The following is a 23,963-nucleotide window of genomic DNA, read 5'->3' as shown; positions in this document are numbered from 1 at the left end:
CTCAGAAATTCAAGGATATAATTGGTATGGTGGGCAAGAAAAGCTGGCTGTATTTGAAGATGATATTATTTTGTACCTGACAAAAACAGAAAAAGGCATTACAGTGTTGTGGAACATTTTGAGACAGTTTCACATCTTTTTAGGATACAAAATTAATGAAGCTAAAACAAAGGCAATAGCGGTAAATGTTTTACCCACACAAGAATTGGTTCAGCAATGTCCTTATTTTTGAGGACATGATAAAATGAAGTATTTAAGAGTATGGATTAAAAATTATTCTGATATGGCAGCTAAGGATATGTGGAAATAGACTAAGCAACAGAAAAACAAAAACTGAGAAAATGGAATCTTTGTTATATGGATATAGATACTAAGATACAAGCAGCGAAAATGTTTTTAGTCCCTTTAGTCTTATACACAGGTCAGGCATATTTTTATCAACCAGAGGAAAAGTTGTAAATAGCATTTAATAAAGAGCTGATGGACTTTATCTAGAGGAGGAGATGGTAAGAGTCAAGTGGAAGCTGATTCTTCCAGTAGAACAGGGCAAATTGGGATTACCCAATTTGAAGGGGTATTTCAGAGATACACATTTTAAGGCTCCTATACATAACACAGGCAGAAAAAGTACAGTTGTGTAAAATCTTACCATAACAGTAGATATCCTTGCCTTTACCTCTGCAGTATTCATTATTTATGGGATTCCCTACCGTGAAGCCCATCATCAGGCCAGTTTACCAAAGCCTACCATTGCTTTAAGGTATGCTGAATGTCACCTATACACTCCTTGCATAGCATAGAGCATAAAGGTGATGTTCATGCATACTATCCTTAGAACTGATTGCTCCAGTAGGAACAACAGTCCAAGAAAAACCAAAGAGAACCTGCACATCCAGGAAGGAAAAAAGACTAGGAGGATGGAGGGAGGGTGTAAATACTGCAGCAGTGAAAGCAAGGACATCTACCGTTGTGGTACAATTTTACACAACTGTACTATGTCCTTACATTCACCGCTGCAGTATTCATTATTTATGGGAAAGTGCCAAAGCTCAAGTAGAAACATGGGAGGAGGAAGCAGCAGTAGAGTCCCCTAAGAGCCATGAAGATTGGCATTAGCAAAATCAGCTCTAGCTCTGGAGATACCATCCAGCTTGTAATGTTTAGTAAAGGTATGCACAGAAGTCCAGGTAGCTGCTTAAAAAATACAGTTTGTGTCTGAGCCCTTGAAAAAAGCACCAGAAGAAGCTCACAGCTCTAGTAGAATGAGCTTTTACAGAAGAAGAGGGCTCTCACCATGAATAGTGTAACAAAAAAGAAATAACCTTTGAAAGCCAAGTAGAAATAGTTTGCTTGGAAACAGCCAAACCTAAAGACCTAGGGTGAATGGAAACAAAGAATTGATTTTCTGATAGCTTTAGTCTTAGCCAAATAAAATCTGAGTTGTCACATCTAATGTATGCAGTACCCTCTCACTGTCATATTGAGGAGAAGGGAAAAAAGTTGGCATGTTAATAGACTGATTAAGTGACAACTCATTAACCACCTCAGACATAAAAGAAGGATTAGTACATAAGGACACCGTGTCCTCATGAAATATTAAAAAAGGTGGACAATCCATAAGGGCTTGCAACTCAGATACCTATCTGGCAGAAGTAAGAGCTAACAAAAGAACTGTCTTCCAAGAACAATGTTGCAAGGAAGCTGAAACAGCAGGCTCAAAAGGAGTCTGAGTCAATTTCTCCAGAATGAAATTAAGATCCCAGGGAGAAGGAACAGCTTCCTGGGAGGTCTTATATTAAGGACACCTTTAAGAAATTGCTTAGCCTCAAATCTAGAAGCTAACAGGGAGTTAAAGGCAGACAAGCAGAAAGAGTTGATAAGTGGGTCTTAATAGAAGAATAGACCAAACCAGCATTGAGCAACTCACACAAATAAGAGAGAACCAAAGGAACATCCACAGAAACTGGGACCAGGTCACAAGAAAGACACCAAATAGAAAACCTCTTCCATGTAGGCAAGTAGGATTTCCTAGTAGTAGGTTTTCTGGCCTCCTGCATGACCTGCAGCAATCCACAGAAAAAAGGTATCTGTGAGAGATTAAAACCCTATCACACACAGTGTCAGTTGAAGTGTCGACAGGTGGGGATGGATGAGAGACCCCTTGTCTTGTGTGAGCAGATCCATCCTGTGAAGTAACTTGCAATGATTGCCCTTGGCTAGATGCAGGAGTAGAGGGAACCAGTGCTGTCGTGGCCGAAAGGAAGTCACCAACAAGATTTTTGGAGCATCCTGTTCAATCTTGAACAGGACTCTTGGAATGAGAGGAAGGGAAGGGAATGTATGAAGAAACATCCCCTTCCAAGAAAATGAGAGGGCATCCACCTTCCACACCAGAGGACCTGGGACTCTGGCACAAAACAGAGGAAGTTGCCTGTTTACAGGGGAGACAAAGAGATCTACTTGAGGAGTACCCCACTGGTGAACAATGTCCAGAGGCACATCCCTGTGAAGCATCCATTCATGGGATTGAGTGAAGGACCTGCTCAGAGTGTCTGCCACAATGTTCTGATCTGAAGGAAACTACCTGCATAGTCACTTCATACTTGACGGCCAGATCCCATACCAGAAATGCCAACCAGCAAAGAAGGCAAGATCTTGCCCCCCCCCCCCGTTTGTTGCATACAACATAACTGTAGTATTGTCATCTGTGAATACATTGAGAGGCCCCGGATAGAAGAGAGGATGAAAGGTCTGTAGAGCCAGCATGAGAGCTCTCATCTCTTTGATGTTGATGTGCTCCTTCTGCTGACGAGGTGATCATACTCCCTGAACCTTCAGGGAGCCAAACGATGCTCCCCATCCCACATCTGAAGCGCCTGTGAATAGAGTCTGAGGAGGAAGAGGAGGATGAAAAGGGAGCCCTGGATTCAGAGACAACTGCTGAATCCACCAAATAAATTCCTTCTTGAGACAAGGGAGAAGAGAAACTGTAAAGTCTAGAAGATGTGCATGTTGAAGCCACATCGACTTCAGAAACCGCTGGAACTTCCTCATGTGGAATTTGGCCAAAGGGAACATCAGAATGGTAGAAGCCATAAATTCCAGAGCTCTCAGAAACTCCCTGGCTGTAATGGAGGCCAGGGGAAGAAGAGTTTGAAAGTAAGAAATGAGAGTTAAGGCCCTTGGAGGAGGCAGGGATGCCAGCATTGCCACTGTCCGAATCCTGCAACCCAGAAAGACATGATCCTGAGAAGGAGTCAGGGGAGACTTTTTGAAGTTTATCTTGAAGCGCAGGCTCTGAAGAAGAGAAATGGTAAAATGAAGATTTTGCAAAAGGACCTCTGGACAGGAGGCCTAAATCAGTGGGTTGTCTAGTAAGGAAATATTTGGATCCCCTGAAGCCTGCAAAAAGCTTTTACTGGAAAGGCTCATCCAGACTCTTCCACAGCTTGCTGTGAGTGAAAGGCTAGCTTGCTTTTTATTTCTTGTATTTTGTATTACTTTATTGCCTTTTTTTATTTTGTATGCTTTGTTTTCTTTACACTGTGTTTTACTTGTATTCTGCTTTTAACTGCATATTAAAACTTGAAAAGAGACCACAGCTCTGTCTCTTGTGAGTCAGACAGAATTTTTCCCAGCCTTCCACCCTGTTACTACTGTGTTCTTAAGCACCACTGTCTTTCTAGTTGCCTGCCCCTTATGCTAATTTAACCATATATCTTGTTCCCTCTCTCCTTTCGCTAGCTGTTGTGAGCAAGCACAACATTATCATTTTGTGAAATCACTCTCCTTCAACTATTTAAATGTATTGGCCATCCTACTGTATTCCATAGTACCAGAATACAGAAGTGCCCACCCCCTTTCAATCTGTTGTGCTCTTTTAAATATAGTGGCTGTCTACTAAAACTTTACTTTTTAGACAGCTAAAACATAAGTTACCCATTTTCATATTTAACTGCTTAATACACACTGCAGTGTTTAGGATAAACCATTTTTTCATCTTACCTTTAAGCATCTTTTGCAAGACCACCAGTTATTGGAGAGCCCACATTCTGCCTCTCAGTAGTCATCTTGGGATTAGTGCTTCTGTTTTCTCCTGGTGAGATAAGGACTACAGTGACATTATTTTCTGGAGACTGCTGATCACCAGAAAGCCTAATAACTGCTTTATAGGTACCAGCTTGGAATTTGTGCTTATATTCTGGTCCTGGTGAGAGTAGGAGCAGAGTGCATTGATTCCAGACTGTTTTTGGTTGGCGAGTGAGTGTCTGTGCTTAACGTACCTGATTGGTCTGGTTGCTCTTCATGGAATCTACCAGAAAAAGGCTACAAGCCTGCAGACCCTTGCATCATCTGGGACAAGCCTGTGGATCACAGTCTTCTTGGGATTGGTGCTAACATTTTGCTTCTGGTGAGAGAAGAAGCAAAGGAGCATTGTATCCCAACAAAGTGAAGCTGTGGTGAGACCAGCACTAGTAGTAGCCAGGCAGTAGCCATTCATGTGACTCCCCTCTTTTCATCATTATTGACAAGCTAATTCTTTGTTTTCAGTAAGTACTGCTTGATTTATTTCTGACTTCAGAATACTGCCTAAATACTTCATCCTTAAATTTTCAGGGTCTAAGTATTACTTTCCCCTCAAGTGTTTGGCAGTGCTCTGTACACACTCAGACATCTTGAGTGACATTTTTCCTGTAAAAGCACAATTGAAATTTCTCCAATACCTAGTTGCACACAAGACAACTAGTTTGTGGTGACAAGCACTGTCCACATAGTTGCAAACCGGATACTCTTGACAGTGATTGATATTCTCACTCCAACTGTCTAATCAATAAAAAAGGGTCTGTTGCCATGGATATGAACTTTCCTACTGTCTCCGTTACTGGCTTGGTGGATATGGGCATCCTGAGGCAATATAGAAATTTCCTCATGTTTACTAACAGCCAGTTAATTCTCAAACAAACTGATATGGTATGTGAGAGATGTACTTACACAATGTCACTGGAGGCAAAGCTCTCACATAAATGTTCTCCTGATGTCAATAAGGTTGTCAGTAGTACACACACTGCACCCATCATGCCTAATTCAAAGCAGACATATAGACCCACATATGCTGACACTTACATGTAACTTTCCTAAACCACAAAGACCTCCTCAATGAAGTACACATAATAAATGCCCTCAGCAGCCCCATATGTGCTCTTTCAAAACTACACCCACATCAACACATACAGCGACATCTCATGGAGCCTCTACTGCTAAGCTTATAAGGCAAGCTATCATACAATCCAACATTCTAGTCATTGGTGACTCCATTGTGAGACATTCTGATGTCCCTCAAACCAGGCTGAGTAAGGAGAAAGTTACAGTCAGGTGCTTATCAGGGGCTAGGATCCACCACATTATGCATGCACTCAGGTCACTGGACCACAATTACCAATATGACTCAGTCATAGTCCATGTGGGAGTAAATGACTTGAGACATACCTCCCCCTTTATGAAGAGAAACATCATGGAGGTAGGAATATGTGTCTCAGGCTCGTATGATCCTAGCATTGAGCAGCATTTTACCATCTCCAAGAATGACTTTAATAGTTGGCTTAGTTTCTGGTGTCATTCTAAGGGGGTGGAGTATTTGTCAGCATGGAAGGAGATGGCCAACAGACCAAGCTGCTTTGCCAGGGATGGCCTGCACCTCTCCCCTGTAGGCTTTTGAATGTTAGCTAAAATGTTGTCTTCCCCCATAGTGCCACTTTTAGGCAATGCCATACTGAAAGTACTTCTGACATAGCAAATCCAATCCAAGAAAATCTAAAGGCATTACTGCTCAGTGCTAGGAGTCTAAACAAAAACCTCCACTCCCTAGAAGCTCTCTTTACCCTAGAAAATGCTGATGTCTTTGTGGTCACTGAGACATGGTTTAAAGCTGCGGAGAGCACACCAACAGTGCAAGGTTATAATGCCTTCCACACATTTTGGCCAGCTACTTCACAGGCAGGGACTAAAGGTGGAGGTGTCTCTATTTCATCAGAAAAAAATATTCTTCAAGGCTGGTCAAACAGGACAATGCACTTGAGCTGCTCCATGTTCAAATCACCATAGGTAAAATCCAATACCACTTCCTTGCAAGATATAGGTCCCCCTCTATGACCCAGGAAACCCATACCATGTATTTAAACTTATTAGAAACACTAACCATCTAACCCAATACCATATTCATGGGTGACTTTAACTACCCCACTATTACCTGGGAATTCTATATGACAACAAACATACATGCACAGAGATTCCTTGATTTTGTAAATACAAACACCCTGGACCAGATAGTCAATACACTCAACCAGGGGTGCGACCATACTGGATCTGATCCTCACTAATATGGGAGACTGCTGCACACTCCCAGCTGTAACGCCTTCCCTGGTAAGGTCAGACCACAAAATGGTCTCCTTTGAAGTAAAAATAAAACCTGGACCCCCAGCTAAATCTGTAATATCCAGGAACTATTCTAAAGCTAAGTTCCTGGTATTAAGTGAGAACCTGGCAAAATTTCTAGCCCCCATAAACCCTGGGAACACTTCTGCCTATGCAGAACTGTTCACAAAAACCCTGTACAAGCATGTTAACAGCTGCATAGAGGCAGTTGTACCAACCAAGAAGAAGTACAGAAGTAACTCAGAAAACAAGCCACCTTGGTGGAATCACAAAATCAATCGGCTGTATAACAGGAGGAAGAAAATCATGGCAAAAAGTAGGAGGTGCAGCACCCAGCAGGATAAAACCACTCTCATCAAACTAAACAAACAAGTCAGAGAACAAATAAAGTCTATCAAAGCCAAATTTGAGGTACGTTTGGCCTCCCAGGCCAAGGACAGCCACAAAGCATTCTTTAGCTATGTCCACAACCTCAAAGGCAATACACAATTGTGTGCAGAGCTCATTGTGAATGGAGCCACTTATACTGAGCCAGAAGATACAGTAAACCTCCTGGGTGATAAATTCAGCTCCAACTTTACTCCTCTCTCCCCCTCAACCTCCTCTCAGAAAATATCATTAAATATAACTCCCCTACTATCACTAGGGAACAGGTCCTTAATGCTCTTTCTAAGACCAAGAACACTGCATCAATGGGCCCAGACAATATCCCAGAATGACTTTTAAATAACATGAAACATGACCTATCGGGGCCTCTGGAATTACCATTTAACTGTATCCTCCAAATAGGCTTCATGCCTCATGAATGGAGAAAGTCAACAGTCATCCCTCTGCACAAAGGAGAGCCATCTACTGACCCTGGAAACTACAGACACATAAGTCTCACTAGTCTTATATGTAAAGCCATGGAAAGAATTATCATGGAGATGATCAATAGAGATATAGTAAACCTCCAGACACTGGACCCAACCCAGTTTAGTTTCGTCAAGGGCAGATCATGCCTACTCAAACTGGTGGACTTCTTTGAGAAGGTCACCAAAGCAATGGATGAGGGCAAAATAGTTCACACTGCCTACCTTGACCTGGCCAAGGCATTTGACGCAATACCTACTCAGGCATTGTTGACAAACTGAAGAGGTTAGGTACAGACCCGTATGTCACCCAGTGGATAGCCAACTGGCTCGCAGACAGGACCCAGGGAGTTAGAATTGGGGAGGCCAGTTACAAGTGGAGTCCCTCAGGGATCTGTCCTTGGACCGCTATTTTTTGGCATTTACTTCTCAGAAGTCAAGGCCAATGTCAGTGGTCTCTGGCTGACTAAATTTGCAGATGATTGCAAATTAGGAGTTGTCATTGAATCTCACACTGATACAAATGTTCTCCAGGAGGGGCTGGCACAGACAAACAACTGGTGTCAGAGCCATGGACTAAAACTAAATGCCAAGAAATGCATAGTAGTATCCTTTGGGAAGTCATCCATCCCTAGTAGCTATCATATTGACAACACATCCCGTACAGCTGACCCAGTAGTCAGGGACTTAGGGACACACATAGATAGTAATCTAGCCTTTGATCATCACATGTGTACAGTGGTGAAGAAATCATTCTATGTTGAGCAACTTGTAAACAAAGGTGTGGCATCTAAGTCCAAGGAAGTCATTGTTCCACTGTATTCGGCATTCATCAGACCTATCATTGAGTACAATGCCCCCCTTTGGTATGTACCTAATCAGGCATATCCAACAATTGGAATGTCCACAGAGGTTCCTCACTAAAAGAATACAGGGCATAAGTAATATGTCCTATGCAGACCGCCTCAAGGCCCTATCCCTGTATTCTGTCTCCTACAGGCTTTTGAGGGGAGATCTATGCCTGGTGCACAGGACATTATCAGTCCCCACTCTGATAGACCTCCTGCATATCCACAAAACAAACAGCACCAGAATTACCCATTCTAAAGACTTAAACCTTGCCTGTGATATAAATTGGAGCTGCTGGGTATGTATCCCCAAGACTAGCCCGTCTTTGGAACAGTCTCCCCATCCATGTGAAGCAGAGTTCCTCCCTAACCCAATTCAAGTGCAACTCGGAAAATTGGATGGGAAATGGGAAATTCATCCACGGTTTGGCACCTATGTCTCTAATGGACACAGGTAAGCTGTAAATGATTCATATCCCAGACCCATGTTTAGACATATGAAGGGTATCAGAACTTGTCAGCGATTTGGGAAGCACGGCTAGGCATAAAAAGGCCCTTGTGGTAGTTAGCCTAGTAAACAACTATGAATCTATAATCACAGGAGTGAGGCATTTGATGAACACCCTTGGGACAGTAGAACGGCCAAGGGGCAAAGCACAGAACTGAAAATGCCAGGAAGCAACGGAGAAATGCAAAAACCTCCTGAAAAGAGGATGGATTGGAATATGAAGATAAGCATCCTTGAAATCCAGAGACACCAGAAAGGCCTGATGGAGGAAGAGAGGAAAAGGGGTCTGAAGGGACAGCATCTGAAATGAAGGCACCTTCAGAAAAGTGTTTAGACGAGACAGATCTATAATTGGTCTCCAAGTACCTTCTTTTCTGGGCACTAAAACATTCTTGAATAAAAACCCATCTCCCTTTGGGACACAGCGCCTCTTGAGTAGTACCGTGTGACAAGAGATCTCAAAGAACCTCTGGGAAAAAATGAAGTTGCTCCCAAGGAGGCTGAGGTATGCCCATAAAAGGTGGACAGGAAATCCACACCATGAAGTATCCCTGACGAATGACTGATAGAACCCAAGAATCCTGGGTGATTCAAAGCCAAACAAGAAGAAAAAGAGAAAGGTGAAGAGAAAATGGAATATGGCTGGGAAAGGTGGCAGTCAGACAGCACCTGGTTTGTCAGGAAAGGAAGGCTTTAGAATCCCTGCATTCTGAGTGGCCTTAGCAGGAAGAGCCCATTTACCACCCTTTTTAACCTTTAACAGAAGGCTGAGATTGCCTACGAACAAAGGCTGGCTTAGAAGGGTAGTTTCCCTGCAATTTACGCACAGGAGAAACAAAGACATGATTAAGCTCCTGTAAGGCCTTCCCCTTGTCCTGAGGAGAATTAAGCAAACCAGCAGCCGCCTCCCCAAACAAAGGTTTATTATCCAGAGGCGCATCCAACTTAACCTTATTATCACTGGGTAAAGGTTGAAGCATAGGCAAAAAATACCTCCTCAGTACTGAACCAAAAGCAGCAGCCTTAGAGGAGACATCTACTGCATCATAACTACATCTGATAGAATGATGAACTACTTGAGAGGAAGTTCCTAGCAAGGAAAGAGCAGAAGATTTACTCTGAGTCTGGAAGGTCAGAAAAAAGCTGACAAGCTGGAGAAAGAAGAGCCAACACATCCCTAGACATATGGGTCTTATAATTAATAGCCCTAAAAGCTAGAGTAGCCAAAGTATAAACTTTCTTACCCAGCCTGTCCATGGTTCTGCTATCCCTGTCAGAAGGCAGTAACTTGGACGAAGGAAGCAATTGACATGGCTTATCAGAGGCTACAGACACCACAGAGCAGTCAGCAGCAGGACATTTGAACAAAAAGGAACAATCCTCAGGCACCCTATAAAACCTATCAGATTTCTTGGGAGCATGGGGCAGAGAATCAGGTGCTTTAGAGGCAGTGGAAAAAACATCTAGTAAAGCAGTCAAGACAGGAGGAATAGCCACAGGTGTAGGAGAATCCATCTGCAGTAACTCATAGTACCTCTTATGGATATCAGCAACCTGAGCACAATCCCACTTAAAAATTCCATCATCCTAGAGATTGTGTCCCCAAAGGAAATTTCCTCAGGAATATCTGGAGTATTAAATTCCTCCTCAAACCTGTAGTCTAAAGGAGAAGGAATTTGGCTAGAATAAGAAAGGAATTCTTCATCAGAATCCAACTCTTACTCAGAAGAATTCAATTCCCTGGGCCTTTTAGGTAAAGAAAAGGACCAAGGAGGAGCAGGAAACGAAACCCCTTGAAGAGGCCGTAACGACAGTAAAGCATTAAATAACCCAAGTAAAGGCCTGTCACTCACTTTATGGATCCGTAGGAGCAGAAGAAACATGATTAGTTTTCTGTTTCTTTTTTAAGGGGGTATCCGTCCTAGAAAACTGAGAAGACCCTGACTCAGGATGGTATTACTCAGCCGTAGTAGGAACTTCTTCCCTAAAAAGAAACTGCAAAACCCCCCTAGACCCCTTGGAAACAATCAACTGTGATTCTCCCTGAACACCCAACACAACACAGAAAGGCGAGTCTCTGGGTTTGTAATAACCTTGGGAAGAACACATGGCAGAGGCTGGACAATGGAAGATTCCGGTCTTACCTTTTTCACCGTTGTCTTCCCTGATGGCCGACCCTCGGGGCTGGAAGTTCCATCAGTAGTATCTTTAGCGAGAAGCTTAAGACGCTGGTTCTTAAGATACAATAAAAGGGAAGAAAGCGACTATAAAGGGTTTCCGGGACAAACACCTCACAAATTGAACCAGACCTATGGTCATGAGAAGCTCCTAGGTAAAAAAGGCACTTATCGTGGCAGTCTTTATGAGGAATCCGACTCCCACACTGGCATTTACCCTTTCTAGATGACATTAACCCCCAAAACAGCACAAGAAAATCAAGAAAAGAACAAAACCCCCAAATGGGTGCTTGTCTGCAACAGTGAGGACTTCAGCAAAAAGGAGTAATCACCAGAATTCCAACAAACAGAACAACAACAGAAAACGGATGGAGGCAAACAGACAGATTGTTAAAAACAGTGCTTGGAGTGGCAGCAAAGAAGTTCTGAGGATGGTACACCTGAATGTCACCTTTATGCCCTATGCTATGCAAGGAGTGTGTAGGTGACGTTCAGTGTACCTTAAAGCAATGGTAGGATTTGGTAAACTGACCGGACGATGGGGTTCACGGCAGGGAATCTCATAAGTAATGAATACTGCAGCGATGAATGTAAGGACATCTATAATTCAAAGTGGAAAGGGATGATGTTGAAACAGGGAGGAAGCTCAAGAAACAAGAAGAGAATGAGATTTTGGATGCAGGCCTTTAAGGAGAATAACAGTAATCATACAGAATATTATATCCATAAAGTACCAGAAAGTGTTATAAGAAATTAGCCAACACAGGAATGAAGAAAGGACAGTTTGCTAATAGGGATGACTGTAATTAGGTATACAGACAATAGGCAAGAGGGGGTCAGAATCTATTGGAGAAAACTGTCAAAGGAACCAAGGTATTGGGAGCAAATAACCAGAGAGGGAAAGATGATAGAATGGGAAGATGCCAAGTATTTATTTGGACTGCAGGTTAGAGATTGCCTTCCCTATAAAGGATTGATATCAGACTCTAGGCAAAGAGAAAGAAATAAGGGGTCCTGAATGAAAGACCAGCACTGGTAGAGTTTTTAGTAGAATCTCAAAGAGAAGCTGCCATTAAAAAAGGAATAATTAGTAGAGCATATAAAATATAATGGTGAGTGTGGAAGAGACGTGAAGAAGAGGGTACAGGCAGGGTGGAGTGTGTGGAGAAGAGTGTCAGGAGTGATTTGTGACAGACGAGTACCAGTAAGAGTGAAAGGGAAGGTCTACAAGAGGGTAGTGAGACCAGCTATGTTATATGGATCAGAGACTGTGCCATTGACAAAAAGGCAGGAGTCAGAGCTGGACGTGGAGGTGGCAGAGTTAAAGATGTTAAGATTTGCACTGGGTGTGACAAGGATGGACAGGATTAGGAATCAGTATATTAGAGGGTCAGCTCAGGTTGGACAGTTTGGAGACAAAGTCAGAGAGGCGAGATTGCGTTGGTTTGTACATGTGCTGAGGAGGGATGCTGGGTATATTGGGAAAAGGATGCTAAGGATGGAGCTGCCAGGTAACAGGAAAAGAGGAAAGCCTAAGATAAGGTTTATGGATGTGGTGAGAGAGGACATGCAGGTGGTTGGTGTGACAGAGCAAGATGCAGAGGACAGGAAGAAATTGGAACAGATGATCCGTTGTGGCGACCCCTAATGGGAGCAGCCGAAAGAAAAAGAAGAAGAAGAAGAAAATATTGCATGATAACTATAAGAATCAATCAGAGGAGGTTAGCAAGGTTTGGGGAAAGAGACTGGATAAGCAATTCACAAAGAAACAATGGGAGGATATATGTATGTCTCCCAAATATGCTACAAAATCTAGAATATTTAGGATTTTTGCTTGGAAATGTTTACATAGATATTTTTGTACCCCAAGTAGACTCTAGAGAATTTTTCCTCAGGTAGATAAATGCTGGAGGTGTAACGGGGGGAAAGAAGTAGTTGGGAACATATTTTCTGGGAATGCAGTGAGTTAACAGACTTTGATTCCCTGCGGGATGCACTGTCAGAAATGCTGGGTGGGCAGATTGGTGTGATGAGGGCGATGATTCTTCTGAGCTATGATACAGAATCAGAATTCCCTAGACATGGTAGAGCCATGCTCTCTCTAATAATGGTGGCTGCCAAAAACAATTACTAGGAAATGGAAATAAAAATCTAAACCAACTACATTAGAAGTAGTGAATATTGTAACAGAAATAAATCAAATGGAATTGAGATCTTTAGAAAAAGGTAGGAGCAAACTGCATAGGAAAAAATGGGAATTGTGGGAACATACACACAAGAGAGGAATGAGGTTTAAAAGGCACTAGGGCTTAAATGAGCTATGTAATGTTTGACTGAAAATGATTGGATAGATTATAAGCAATGTTTATTGTTTTCAAATGGGAATGCGTCAGTGTGGTTTGTGATGTAAAATGCTTGCAACTAGGATTGTGTCGGTGTGGTTTGTTTTCATTTGTATAAATGTCTGGTTGCTCATGTCGTAAGTGATGGTTTAATAAAGATGTTTCCTGTTTAAAAAAAAGGGGGCAGGAAATGAATAATTTATGTAATGTTGCTAAGGTTCTATGGTATATACCAATATATGTGAAGCATGTTTGTTAATTTTAACTTGTTAATAGAGTTTGATTACTTTTATATAAATGCAAATGTGCCTATATCACAAGTGATTATTCGATAAAGGTGTTAAAAAAAGAATGAGGACCCACATATTACATTTCTATTTTTAGAAGCAAAAATAAATGACTTTATAAAGTAGATTTATGCAATATTTTTCATTAATGACTACAGATTTTACACTGTGTGTCTGATAATATGCTTATATATGTGTCATTTTTGCACTCTCATTTTTAAACATGTTTCTCAGTAGCATATCACAATTCTTCTAGGTGGGAAGACACATGAGGTATTCACTATTCAATTTTTGGGTTAATTAGGTGTCCAGTTTGTACCTGTCTGAGCCTTTGCATCTGTTCACATACACTATGAACTATTAAACATTACACCCACATCACAAATGTAACATCTAACACCTTACATATATCACACTCACAGAACACTTCTTGCTCCTAGGAGGAAAACCTCTGCACTTCTGCAACCCTTTAGTTATATATACTCACTTTGCTGTTACACAAACAAGGGGTAAAGTGTATATAACATTAGTGGGAAAACCTGCCATTGCACCACGACCACTGACAGTAAGTACATGTGTATACACACACACACACACACACACACACACACACACACACACACGCACGCACGCACGCACACACACACACACACACACACACACACACACACACACAAATATTTATTTATAGACTATAGGGATTCATAAAAGATGACTCTGCATTCCCTTATGTTCTATCAAAGAGTTATGCAGACCTCTGCTACTTATGACAGTGACAGAGTGTTATGGGAATGAGACACCTAAATGAGCAGAACATTCTCTCAATGGAATCTAGGAAGCAAATGTCTGGATTTTTTTCTTTCACACATGGTATTTTTTATCATTCTTTTCACATAACACAGAACTGTTCTGCTATGAGAAGGTACAATTTCATATTTTTTCTGTGATCTGGGGGTACTACAATCATTTTACAGTGATGATTTTTCTGTCTAGATAAAAGCAGTCCACCATCATTTCTAAGAATACATTCTAAATACTTAAATATTTCCATTCAACAGGATCACTGGGTGCACGAATCAATGAACTGAAACAAAAAGTAATATCAGAAAATCCGCAGTACTTTGGCACTGCAGTACCACGTAAGTTCATTTTCTGTACTATTTATATTCCTCTTCTTAATGTTTTGCTTGTTAGTCTTTTGTTGAGTTGATGGAATCACCACAGGTTATGGACCAACTAGACAGCAACCTGTACTGTTTTGTTTCTAGGTCTGATCACTCAGTCATCAGCAGGTATGACCGCTTCATTATCTTTACATCTGGTTACTCCCTTATCAGCAGGTCCAGTCAGTTTTTGATCAGTAGGTGATCTTCACGTAATCAGCAGTTCTGATCACTTTCTGATCAGTAGATTGGATCATCTGTAATCAATGGTTCCAATTACTTTTTTTCAGCAAGTCTGATTGACGGACTTGATTGCTTCCTATTGGACTGCACTTTTACTCTCCCTCTGCTTCACACTGTAGGCCTATGGAAGTGGCTTGACACTGGACATTAAAAGGGCAGTGGCTGCAGAAGTGCAGCATTTGTGTGAAACATTTCTGAAGCATTGCATCTCCAACATGATAAATGGTAATAACTGAAACTGGCATACCTTATAAAAGGACTATGTCAAGGACCTACAAACCATTGTAGTTAGCATTGAACAAACCATTGTAGTTAGCATTGAACAAACCATTGTAGTTAGCATTGAACAAACCATTGTAGTTAGCATTGAACAAACCATTGTAGTTAGCATTGAACAAACCATTGTAGTTAGCATTGAACAAACCATTGTAGTTAGCATTGAAACCTCTTTGCTGCTAGTTTTTTACACAGTTTAACAGCTTGAAACCTGCAATAGCAGTAGTGTGTGTGGGTGCTTGGGAAGATAAAATTGCTAAAAGAAATTAGGTAGCATATTGAAATACTTAGAGTAAGGAAAAGGGGGTACGCATTAGACAGTAAATACAGAAACTAGTGCAATAACTATATAAAGTCAAAGTAAATGTACATTAAGTTAGGGTTAGGGTTGTAAAATGGCAAATGAATGACAAGAAGCATTTGAACCGTTATGCATCACTTGATAACATACCGTCACTTTGTTTCGTAGGAATTAAAGATAAGAATAAGAAGTGGCATTCTAGAAGCAGCTACACTCAGTGTAGCACGCTGACCTATACTTTTCTAGGTCACTCAGGTCCAAAAGAAAGCATCTATAGGCTAAAGAGGAAAAGTAAATGCCTAGACTTGCTTCCCTAAATCTGAAGCTCCCCACTGCATCAAAAGACAGTGTAAATATATATTGACACAAAACATCAATATGCGTACACTGGAGTGATGCTGAAATCAGCAAGAAAAGGAGAGTAGTGTTGCTGGAACTGAAGTCATTCTCAACTTTTGGTGAGTGCCTTCGTACCGTCTCACCAACACAACACTGATATATATATATATATATATATATATATATATATATATATATATATATATATATATATAGACTGTATTTTATATAGCATGTGTCATGGAGAGAAGTGTGTTAAAAAATAAAAATGGCAACTGGGTGCACAAGTCCTAAAATAAAAAAAGTGCCTAATCCTGGTATGCATACTGGTTGGTACCAGGACTGGAAAAATGGCATCATAGAATTCTTAAGCCACAGGGGCAGAATGCCCACCTTGTTGTAGAAAGAAGTAGTAGTCCACAAAAAAAAAACACAAAACTGACAGGCCGAAAAAGAGCCATAAAGAGAGTAGACAACTGAGCATAACAAAAATATTATGTGTTGTTACTATTATGCAAGAGGCCCAGAATTTCCAGATAGAAGATATTCAAAAGGAGTAAGAGAAAGTAGAGGAAAGAAAAATACTTGCACAAGAAAAAAACTGTCAAAAGGTTCAAATAAAGATTTGTGTTCATTATTACAATGTGAAAAGCATTACATGGACAAAGAAACTGTGGGCTGCCTGGAAAAAGAAGTGACCCAGGAAGTGCGAAAATATAAAGGACAAAATCCAGAGATTTTTGAAAGGTATAAAAAAGAAATATTGACATGGAAAGGAAAAACAGATCTGATATTTTGCAAGATTTATGCAAAGGAGAAGCCAAACTAATCAATACAAAAACAGTTCTAGAGATATTTGAAGAGAAATATAGGCAAAGGCACCCAGATATAGAACATTTTACATTACCAAAAAAAAATAAAATAATAATAATACAATGGAGAAATGTAGAACATAATATTAGTAAGGTAGAAGTTAAAGTTATGAAACACTTGCAAAGTGAAGGATTTAGTGTAGAAATTATAACACAGGTTATGTCACACCATTATAGAACAGTGAGTCTTCAAAGTAAGGAGGGACAGGAGGAGCGGGAGATACCTGAAGAAGAAATATGGACACAGGAATTAAATGATATTTGATATAGTACAATATCTATGCAAAGGGGAAAGCAAAACTAACCAATACAAAAAAACATAAAAAATAAGAAAACAAAAGGGGTAAATAAGAACAGAAGATTAGTAGTGGAGCCTGTAAAGAAATAGAAATTGAAGGAATGGATTACCAGCAAAGTGAAGGATTTAGCATTGCAAGTCCAGCTCAGGTAATGGCACAGCATGATAGAAGCCCCCAGATTAAGGAGAAGCAGCTGGAATGGGAAGCATCTGATCACTTGCTTCATGATGATACTCTGGAGTCCTCAATAGAAAACCAGTACAACAGTTCAGTTGGAGATGCACAGCGGGGGAAGGAGCAGAAAGCAGTGGCAACTCTAATGCAAACAATTATGTGGAGTGATGGGCCGATGAGTTCCCAATGAAGGAGCATCAGATGATGCAGGATGCAGCTGAAGAGGATATGTCACAGGAAGATGTTCTGGAGCTTTCTGTGGAATGCCTGCAAGAAACAGAGAGCAAAGAATGTGCCATCAGTGTAGAAGAAAATGATTCAAGGGAAGAGTTGCTTTATTTAATAGAGATGGATAGACAAATTAAGATCAATGAAATAAATAGATTAAAGAAAGTAAATAAGGTTTCCTGGGACACAGAGGGGGGCCTATAGGTTGAAAGGATATGGTATGAGAACCTGTTTATGGTGAGATGCACATGTATGAGTTCTAGTGGGTTATACACTTTAACTAGTCTGGATGTGAGGTAGGGTTAATAGAGACTGAGACTCCTCCACTTTTAGTTACTACCTGTGCAGTAGCTGGTATATAGGTGTGAAAGGCATTGCAACCCTGCATCACTGTAGTACTCTCTGTAACTTTAAACTATGTCTCCGTAACTACACAGATGTCTGCACTTTCAATGGAGAGGAAGGCTTGCAGGGAGTAGAGTTTCTTGTTAAGACTTCTAGCATTGCGCAGTACCACCTTCAGATATTCCTTCATGGGTTCAGTTAAGTCAGTAGGTTTATCAGTTTGGCATTGCCTAAAAAATGCAATATGGGAGTGGAAAAGGTCTTTGCCTATATCTGAAAGCCTATAGGGGATAAGTGCAGACCACCACTGGCAAGGCAGCATGGTCTGTCAGCAATGTTCTCCCAGGACGTCAAATATTGGCCCCTTGGACTGACAGTAATCAAGACAATTAACAGAAATTCATGGGATAAAACAAAAGTAAATATGATATATTACTTTGCAGCTAAACTAATAACAGATAATGTCTTAGCATAAATGTACAAAGTAATAAGAGAAAGGAAGGGATGAAATAAAATGCCATCATGGAAGCATCGAACAGAGAAAACTATAAAGCAGTTATGACAAAAAGTGTTACTGATAGAAGAATATAGAAGGAACAGATCAACAAAAATACTTAAAAAGATAGATGTGATAAAAGCAATAAACAGTATCAGAGCAGACCAGGATCTATTGTACACTAAATAAATTGAAGGTAGCAGCATAGGCAGAAAAACTTAGAAGATATATAGATAAATATAAAGGAAAAATACAAAGTAAACAATTTGTTGGTGATCCAAAAGTGTTTTATAGAGAACTGGGAAACAAAGCAAAACACAGAACCACCACCAAAAAAGAAGAAATAGATACATTTTAGAGAAATATGTATGCAAACTCTCTGGAAAATAATGATGCTGAGAGGATAAAAAAATATAAAAGAAACAGTAAGGAGACCAAATATACAGGATATGAAATGAGATGAAGAAATAATCAGAGAAACTGAAACAAAATTAAGAAAAGGTCCTAACCGGAACACCCCAGAACTTTATACAGCACCTAACTTCTTGCTGAAAGTATTAACATCTTTACAGAGAGATTTATCCTTGAGTAAGAACTACTTATATGTGCATCCTGAACAGACACCAACCTAGTCAACAACAGGAAAAACAATAAATATCCTTAAGAGTAAACCTGCAAGCCATCCTAAAAATTATAGACTAATAACTTGCCTTCTGACAATGTATAAACTATATACTGGAGTTGATGCAGACAGAGTTTATAATCATTTGGAGGAAAATTCAATCATAGCAATAGCACAAAAGGGTAACAAAAGAAAGTAATGTTGAACAAAAGATCGTTTTTGCTAAATAAAGTCATAATGTAGAATTGTGAAAAGAGGAAGAATCTAAGTGTGGCATAGACACATTACAAAAAAAGCATTTGACAATATCCCGTATTCATGGATAAAGGTGTGCTTACAGATTTATAAGATATACCCTACAATGATCAGTTACATTACAGTGACCATGAAACAGTGGTAATCCACTCTGCAATTAATTCATGACAAAAGGCAAAGTATTATCCCAGGGATAAAAAATTCAAAGTATTCCAGGGTTATTTGTCACCGCTGTTTCTGTGTTGTCCTTAAGCCATTAAGTTGCCTACTTAATAAATAAGGCCTTGGCTACATTTGGCTCCCAAAAAACAACCCGCTTAAAGATATCTCATCTGCTTTTTGTAGATAACTTAAAACTCATCAGATGAGGAGTTGACAACACACCTGCAAGTGGTTAAAACTTTCTTAAATGATATAAGGATGACACTTGGTCTTGATAAATCTACTAAAAGCAACATTTAAAACAGGAAAGTTACAGTATTAAGAAAATATCAGTCTGGGACAGGAATGGGATATATAGGAGCTTGAGCAGGAAGGAGTGTAGTTGGGAATTGATGAAAGATTGGAAATAAAACATTAATAAATGTGAATAAAACTCAGTAAGGAGTATTCATAAGACTAAAACTAATATTGAAAACAACATTGACATCCAAGAATAAAGTTCAAACAATAAAAAAAATTGTTCTCCCTGTTTAACTTACAGTTTTGGTGTGATTGACTGACCCCAAAAGGTAGTGGATCATTTGGACTGAAAAACAAAAAAAAAATGCTTCACACTTATCAAATGATATACAAAAATCAGTGTATACCAAGATTATATATTCCACTCTCTGACGAATGTATGTGCCTCCTTGAAATTGATTACATGTATAGATCTGCAGTTGTGGGACGGCATACATACCTGCTGACCTCATCAGATCCAAACATAGTGAACATTTTACAACATGAGGAGAAGAAGTCTAAGATGACCTCTCTGCTTAGTTTAGCAGAAGCATTCAAGTGGCAAGCGGGAGTGGAAATCAAACCAGAAGGAGAGGAAAATCAGACAGCAGCTGAATGTGCCAATATATATATATATATATATATACAGAGAAGGATCAGATGAGAAGGCAAGAAATGTGGAAAAGCCATAAATATAGTGACAAGTACAGAGATCTGGAACAACCTCATGTCATCAAGATTATACACAGGAATAGTTAAGGAGAGGTGAGCTCAAACCAATGGATGAAAGTTTAATAATGGCAGCACAGGTTTGTGGGCTATGTACATGTTGGTTTACACAGCCTATTGAACTCATGGGAGAAACAGATGAATGTATGTTTTGTAAAAAAAATTGGAAACAGTTGCATACCTTGTTACTGCATGTGATATTCTCATAGCAGAGGGCTTGTACACTGAAAGGCACAAAAATATGGCAAGATTGTTGCATTGAGGATTGAGCAAACACTACAATATAAAAGTAGCTGGAAACCAATGGAACATGGACCACAAAGCATTATGGAGAATGATGAAGTGTGTATCACATGGGATCACCCATTACCAACAATTCAAAAAACAGATGCGGGAAAATAAGGTGTTGTAGCCCTTGGAAAAAAAAGACAAAAGTAGCATTGATCACTGAAGTTGCCACACCTAGTAATTACAGTGTCTCACATACAGAGAGACACAAAGTCATAAAATATTGAGATTTGTAGGCAGAAATGAGAACAGTGTGGAAGGAAGATACCCAGACAGTTGCAGTAGTAGAAGTAGCAATGGGTCTCATACAAAATCATTTAGTGTCGCGTTCACATATGCTATCAGTACACGTAACTTCACTGAATTGCAGAAGGAGTCGATTCTGGGCACATTGCTGGTATTGCAAAGAGCACTTTTGGCTAACATCAACGATTGAAACAATACTAATTTCATGAACTTTAATCATACCCTGACTTAGGAATGAGGTCCATTCCTGTCATGGTATTAGAAAACCAAAAGACTTGGAGAAATTAAAGTGAAAGTCTCACTCATTAGCCCAATGGGTTGTTCTGACATAGATCACAGTGTATGTTGTGTATCAGCTGTGAGACTGCAGGCAGGGTTACCCATGTGCCAGAGCAACTACTGCTGACATAGACAGGGAGCCTTCCGCATCTATGAAGTTGTATTCTGGTGTCCTTGGCAACCTCGATGATATGTGTAGTGGCCACCTGTACAGCAGAGATACAGATATACTGCCAGTCCAGTGCACAATGGATCACACATAGCAAGCTATCTGTATAATCAGTGTATTAACAACTGCAGTACTACTATTGACATGCAGGTAGCACTGTGGCGTCTGACATCTGTGGAATGTGCCAGAACCTTTGCATCAGGATTAACCAGTTTCAAACTTTGCCATGCTTTGGTAATGTGATTTATTAAAACAGAATGTTTCTGCATTACATTACTTGTACATGGTAACAAACAGAGAGGTGATCCTTTGTGTAGGTTCCAGCATTAGTCCTGTGTACTGCTCCTTCTTGACTGAAATAATTTGGTGGGACTGTCGACCGGTATTGGTTGTTTTGGCATTTGGCATTGGGGGTTGACGCAATGGTGGAAGAATGGTTTTATGTAAAAATTTAATATTGCAGTGAATTTCACTGCATTGTATTGTATTGTGCGATCTGACAGAGTGCTTTTTAGGGATTTTTCTTTATTATCCACTGTGGTGTGACTATACAGTTGCAGTATATAGTTTAGTGGAGTTTTGGGTTCAGGTGGACTGCCACCCTGAACAAAAGATTTTATTTATTTTTTTATACTGTTTTTGATTCAGTGGTTTTGATATTTATTTTTCAGAAACTGGTGAGGCGAGCGAGTGTGCTTTGATTGCTCATATGTAAACCCTATCCAATTAGAGGGTTCTGGGTAGCATTTTATTGTGGTTAAGGCCCTCTGTAATGCTAGCCCATCATTTTTGGATTCCAGTCCACATATGACTAACCATAACTTGTTGGATGTTTTAGTCACAATTTGACAACCATAGTGCTTGAACTGGTGACAAGTTACACCTATGGACAGGTGAGTATCACATTTTAAATTCATGAAAGATATCCCTGCTTCTTAGTTGCAGTGATAAGGAATTCCAGATTGCAAGTACAATTTCTGAGAAGGATTTTTCAGCATCTTGCAAGGGCAAAAGGCGGATTGAGCAATGCCATTGTGATTTTATTTTGTGATTTTTAAAGAAAATTGCACAAGCTTGATCTTTAAAGGTTAACAGTAACAAAATGTGTATGAATTTTAAAAGGGAAAGAGAGTAAGTAAACATTTTGCCCAAAGCATCAGAGGGAAGATGGGCAAATCTAATATTTAGAAGTTTTTCTATTAAAATTAATGTATGTCCCCAAATTGCTGCGTATATTAACCAATATATTTTGCAGTATCTCTGTTACCCATTTCTAGAATGTAACGTCTGCAATAACTTCATCTAGTTCCAAAAATGTAAACGCTAGAATTAACCTAGATAAGCTAAGTAAACCTAAATGGATGATGGAATTAAAACTCCTTAAATTTAGAAGTTTCTAGACAGTTCCTTTTGTGACATCATCAAGATTTGCACATTCAAATGCACACTCACAGTTTTCTGTTTTGCAGATTAAAATCATGTCTTCATCCTGTAGAGAGATAAAGCTGAAGTCACAAATTTATAGGGTTACATATATTTTAAGTATGTCCCAAATACCTGCGATGCTTGTAAACCTTGTTAACAACACTAGGAAATGGAGGAATATAGTTGTGAAAGAGAAATAATCTTACTCCAACTTGTCACTAATGACCTAATTTCATCCGAGGTTAATAACTACTGGATATTCCTTATTGGTATCAATATTTCGTATTTTAGAAACGATTGATTTGGTTGAGGGCTACTCCTGATAAATCATCCCGTGCATTCGGCAAAAGCTGACTCCCAACCAAAGATGTTGTCGGATCCATTCTTATGTCAGACTTCATCCTGTACCAAAACACTTTTAATGATGTGTTACTTGACTTGCTATACACTTGTTGAAAACAGCATTTTTAACGCATTGGAAGGAATACTTAACTTATGTGAATTTGACAATGAATAGGACAGTATTTGGAAAATCCCAGTATATTTAAAATATTTTGCTAAGCTAACCTATCCACAGTATGATTAATCATAAAATACACAACATCCACTAAATTTCTCCATTTTATCTAAATGTTTCTTGCACTTATTGATGCTTAAAGAACATTATGCAAAGTTTAAACACATCCATTAGAATTGTACAGCTATGTCACATATCAGCAATACTATCATTAACAACTCGACCATATCATTAACAGTAGACAGCACACACAGGTCCTTCTTTATAATAAATATCATTTATCATCTTAAAACATGAAAATCAAGCAATGGTTCTGTAACTGTCCCTTCTATTAAGATATTATAGTATCTGCCAGTAGCTAAATTGGCATATCACTTATATGAAATGGTCAAGCAGTACTCTTTAATAACAGAATCAGGGAAAATACACATAAATGTAAGCAAATGTTTCCTAATCCCCTAGCAATCTAGAGAAACATCAACATGGTCTGTATGTGGGGTACTAGACAGAGAGACCCTAATTAAGTATCTGATGACCACCTCTAGGAACACTTTGCACCTGAGACTGATATCTGTAGCCTGAGACTTCAAGAATACTACTGTAGAACACAACTGTGCATATCTTTAAATGTTAGTGCGCAATACTATTGTTAGATGCAACAATTTGTATTAGATTGTTGACATGGCAAGTTATGAGTTACATTTGAAAATAATAATATTCATTCTAAAAAAAGAGATTTGCAAAATAGTTAAGGAAATAATTAACAAAATAAAAAGACCAGATATGGTAAGAAAAAACGAAAAAAAAAGAA

The 23,963-nt window shown here is 39.6% G+C and overlaps 1 protein-coding gene across 2 annotated transcripts in view; it reads left to right on the top strand.

Annotated features, from left to right (window-relative positions):
* Nucleotides 1–23,963, top strand: part of MPP3 (MAGUK p55 scaffold protein 3) — a 1,051,423-nt gene that overhangs the window by 958,833 nt on the left and 68,627 nt on the right. For both annotated transcript variants that reach the window (XM_044055336.1, XM_044055335.1), the window contains one exon: nt 14,504–14,584. In XM_044055336.1, the coding sequence (XP_043911271.1) occupies nt 14,504–14,584 (81 nt within the window). The remainder of the gene's footprint in view (nt 1–14,503; nt 14,585–23,963) is intronic.

The sequence above is a fragment of the Protopterus annectens genome, chromosome 13.part0 (assembly GCF_019279795.1).
Source record: "Protopterus annectens isolate FY-2018-M chromosome 13.part0, PAN1.0, whole genome shotgun sequence".
Lineage (NCBI taxonomy): Eukaryota > Metazoa > Chordata > Ceratodontiformes > Protopteridae > Protopterus > Protopterus annectens.
The sequence above is the reverse complement of the archived record's forward strand: the minus strand, read 5'-3'. Positions and strand labels throughout refer to the sequence as shown.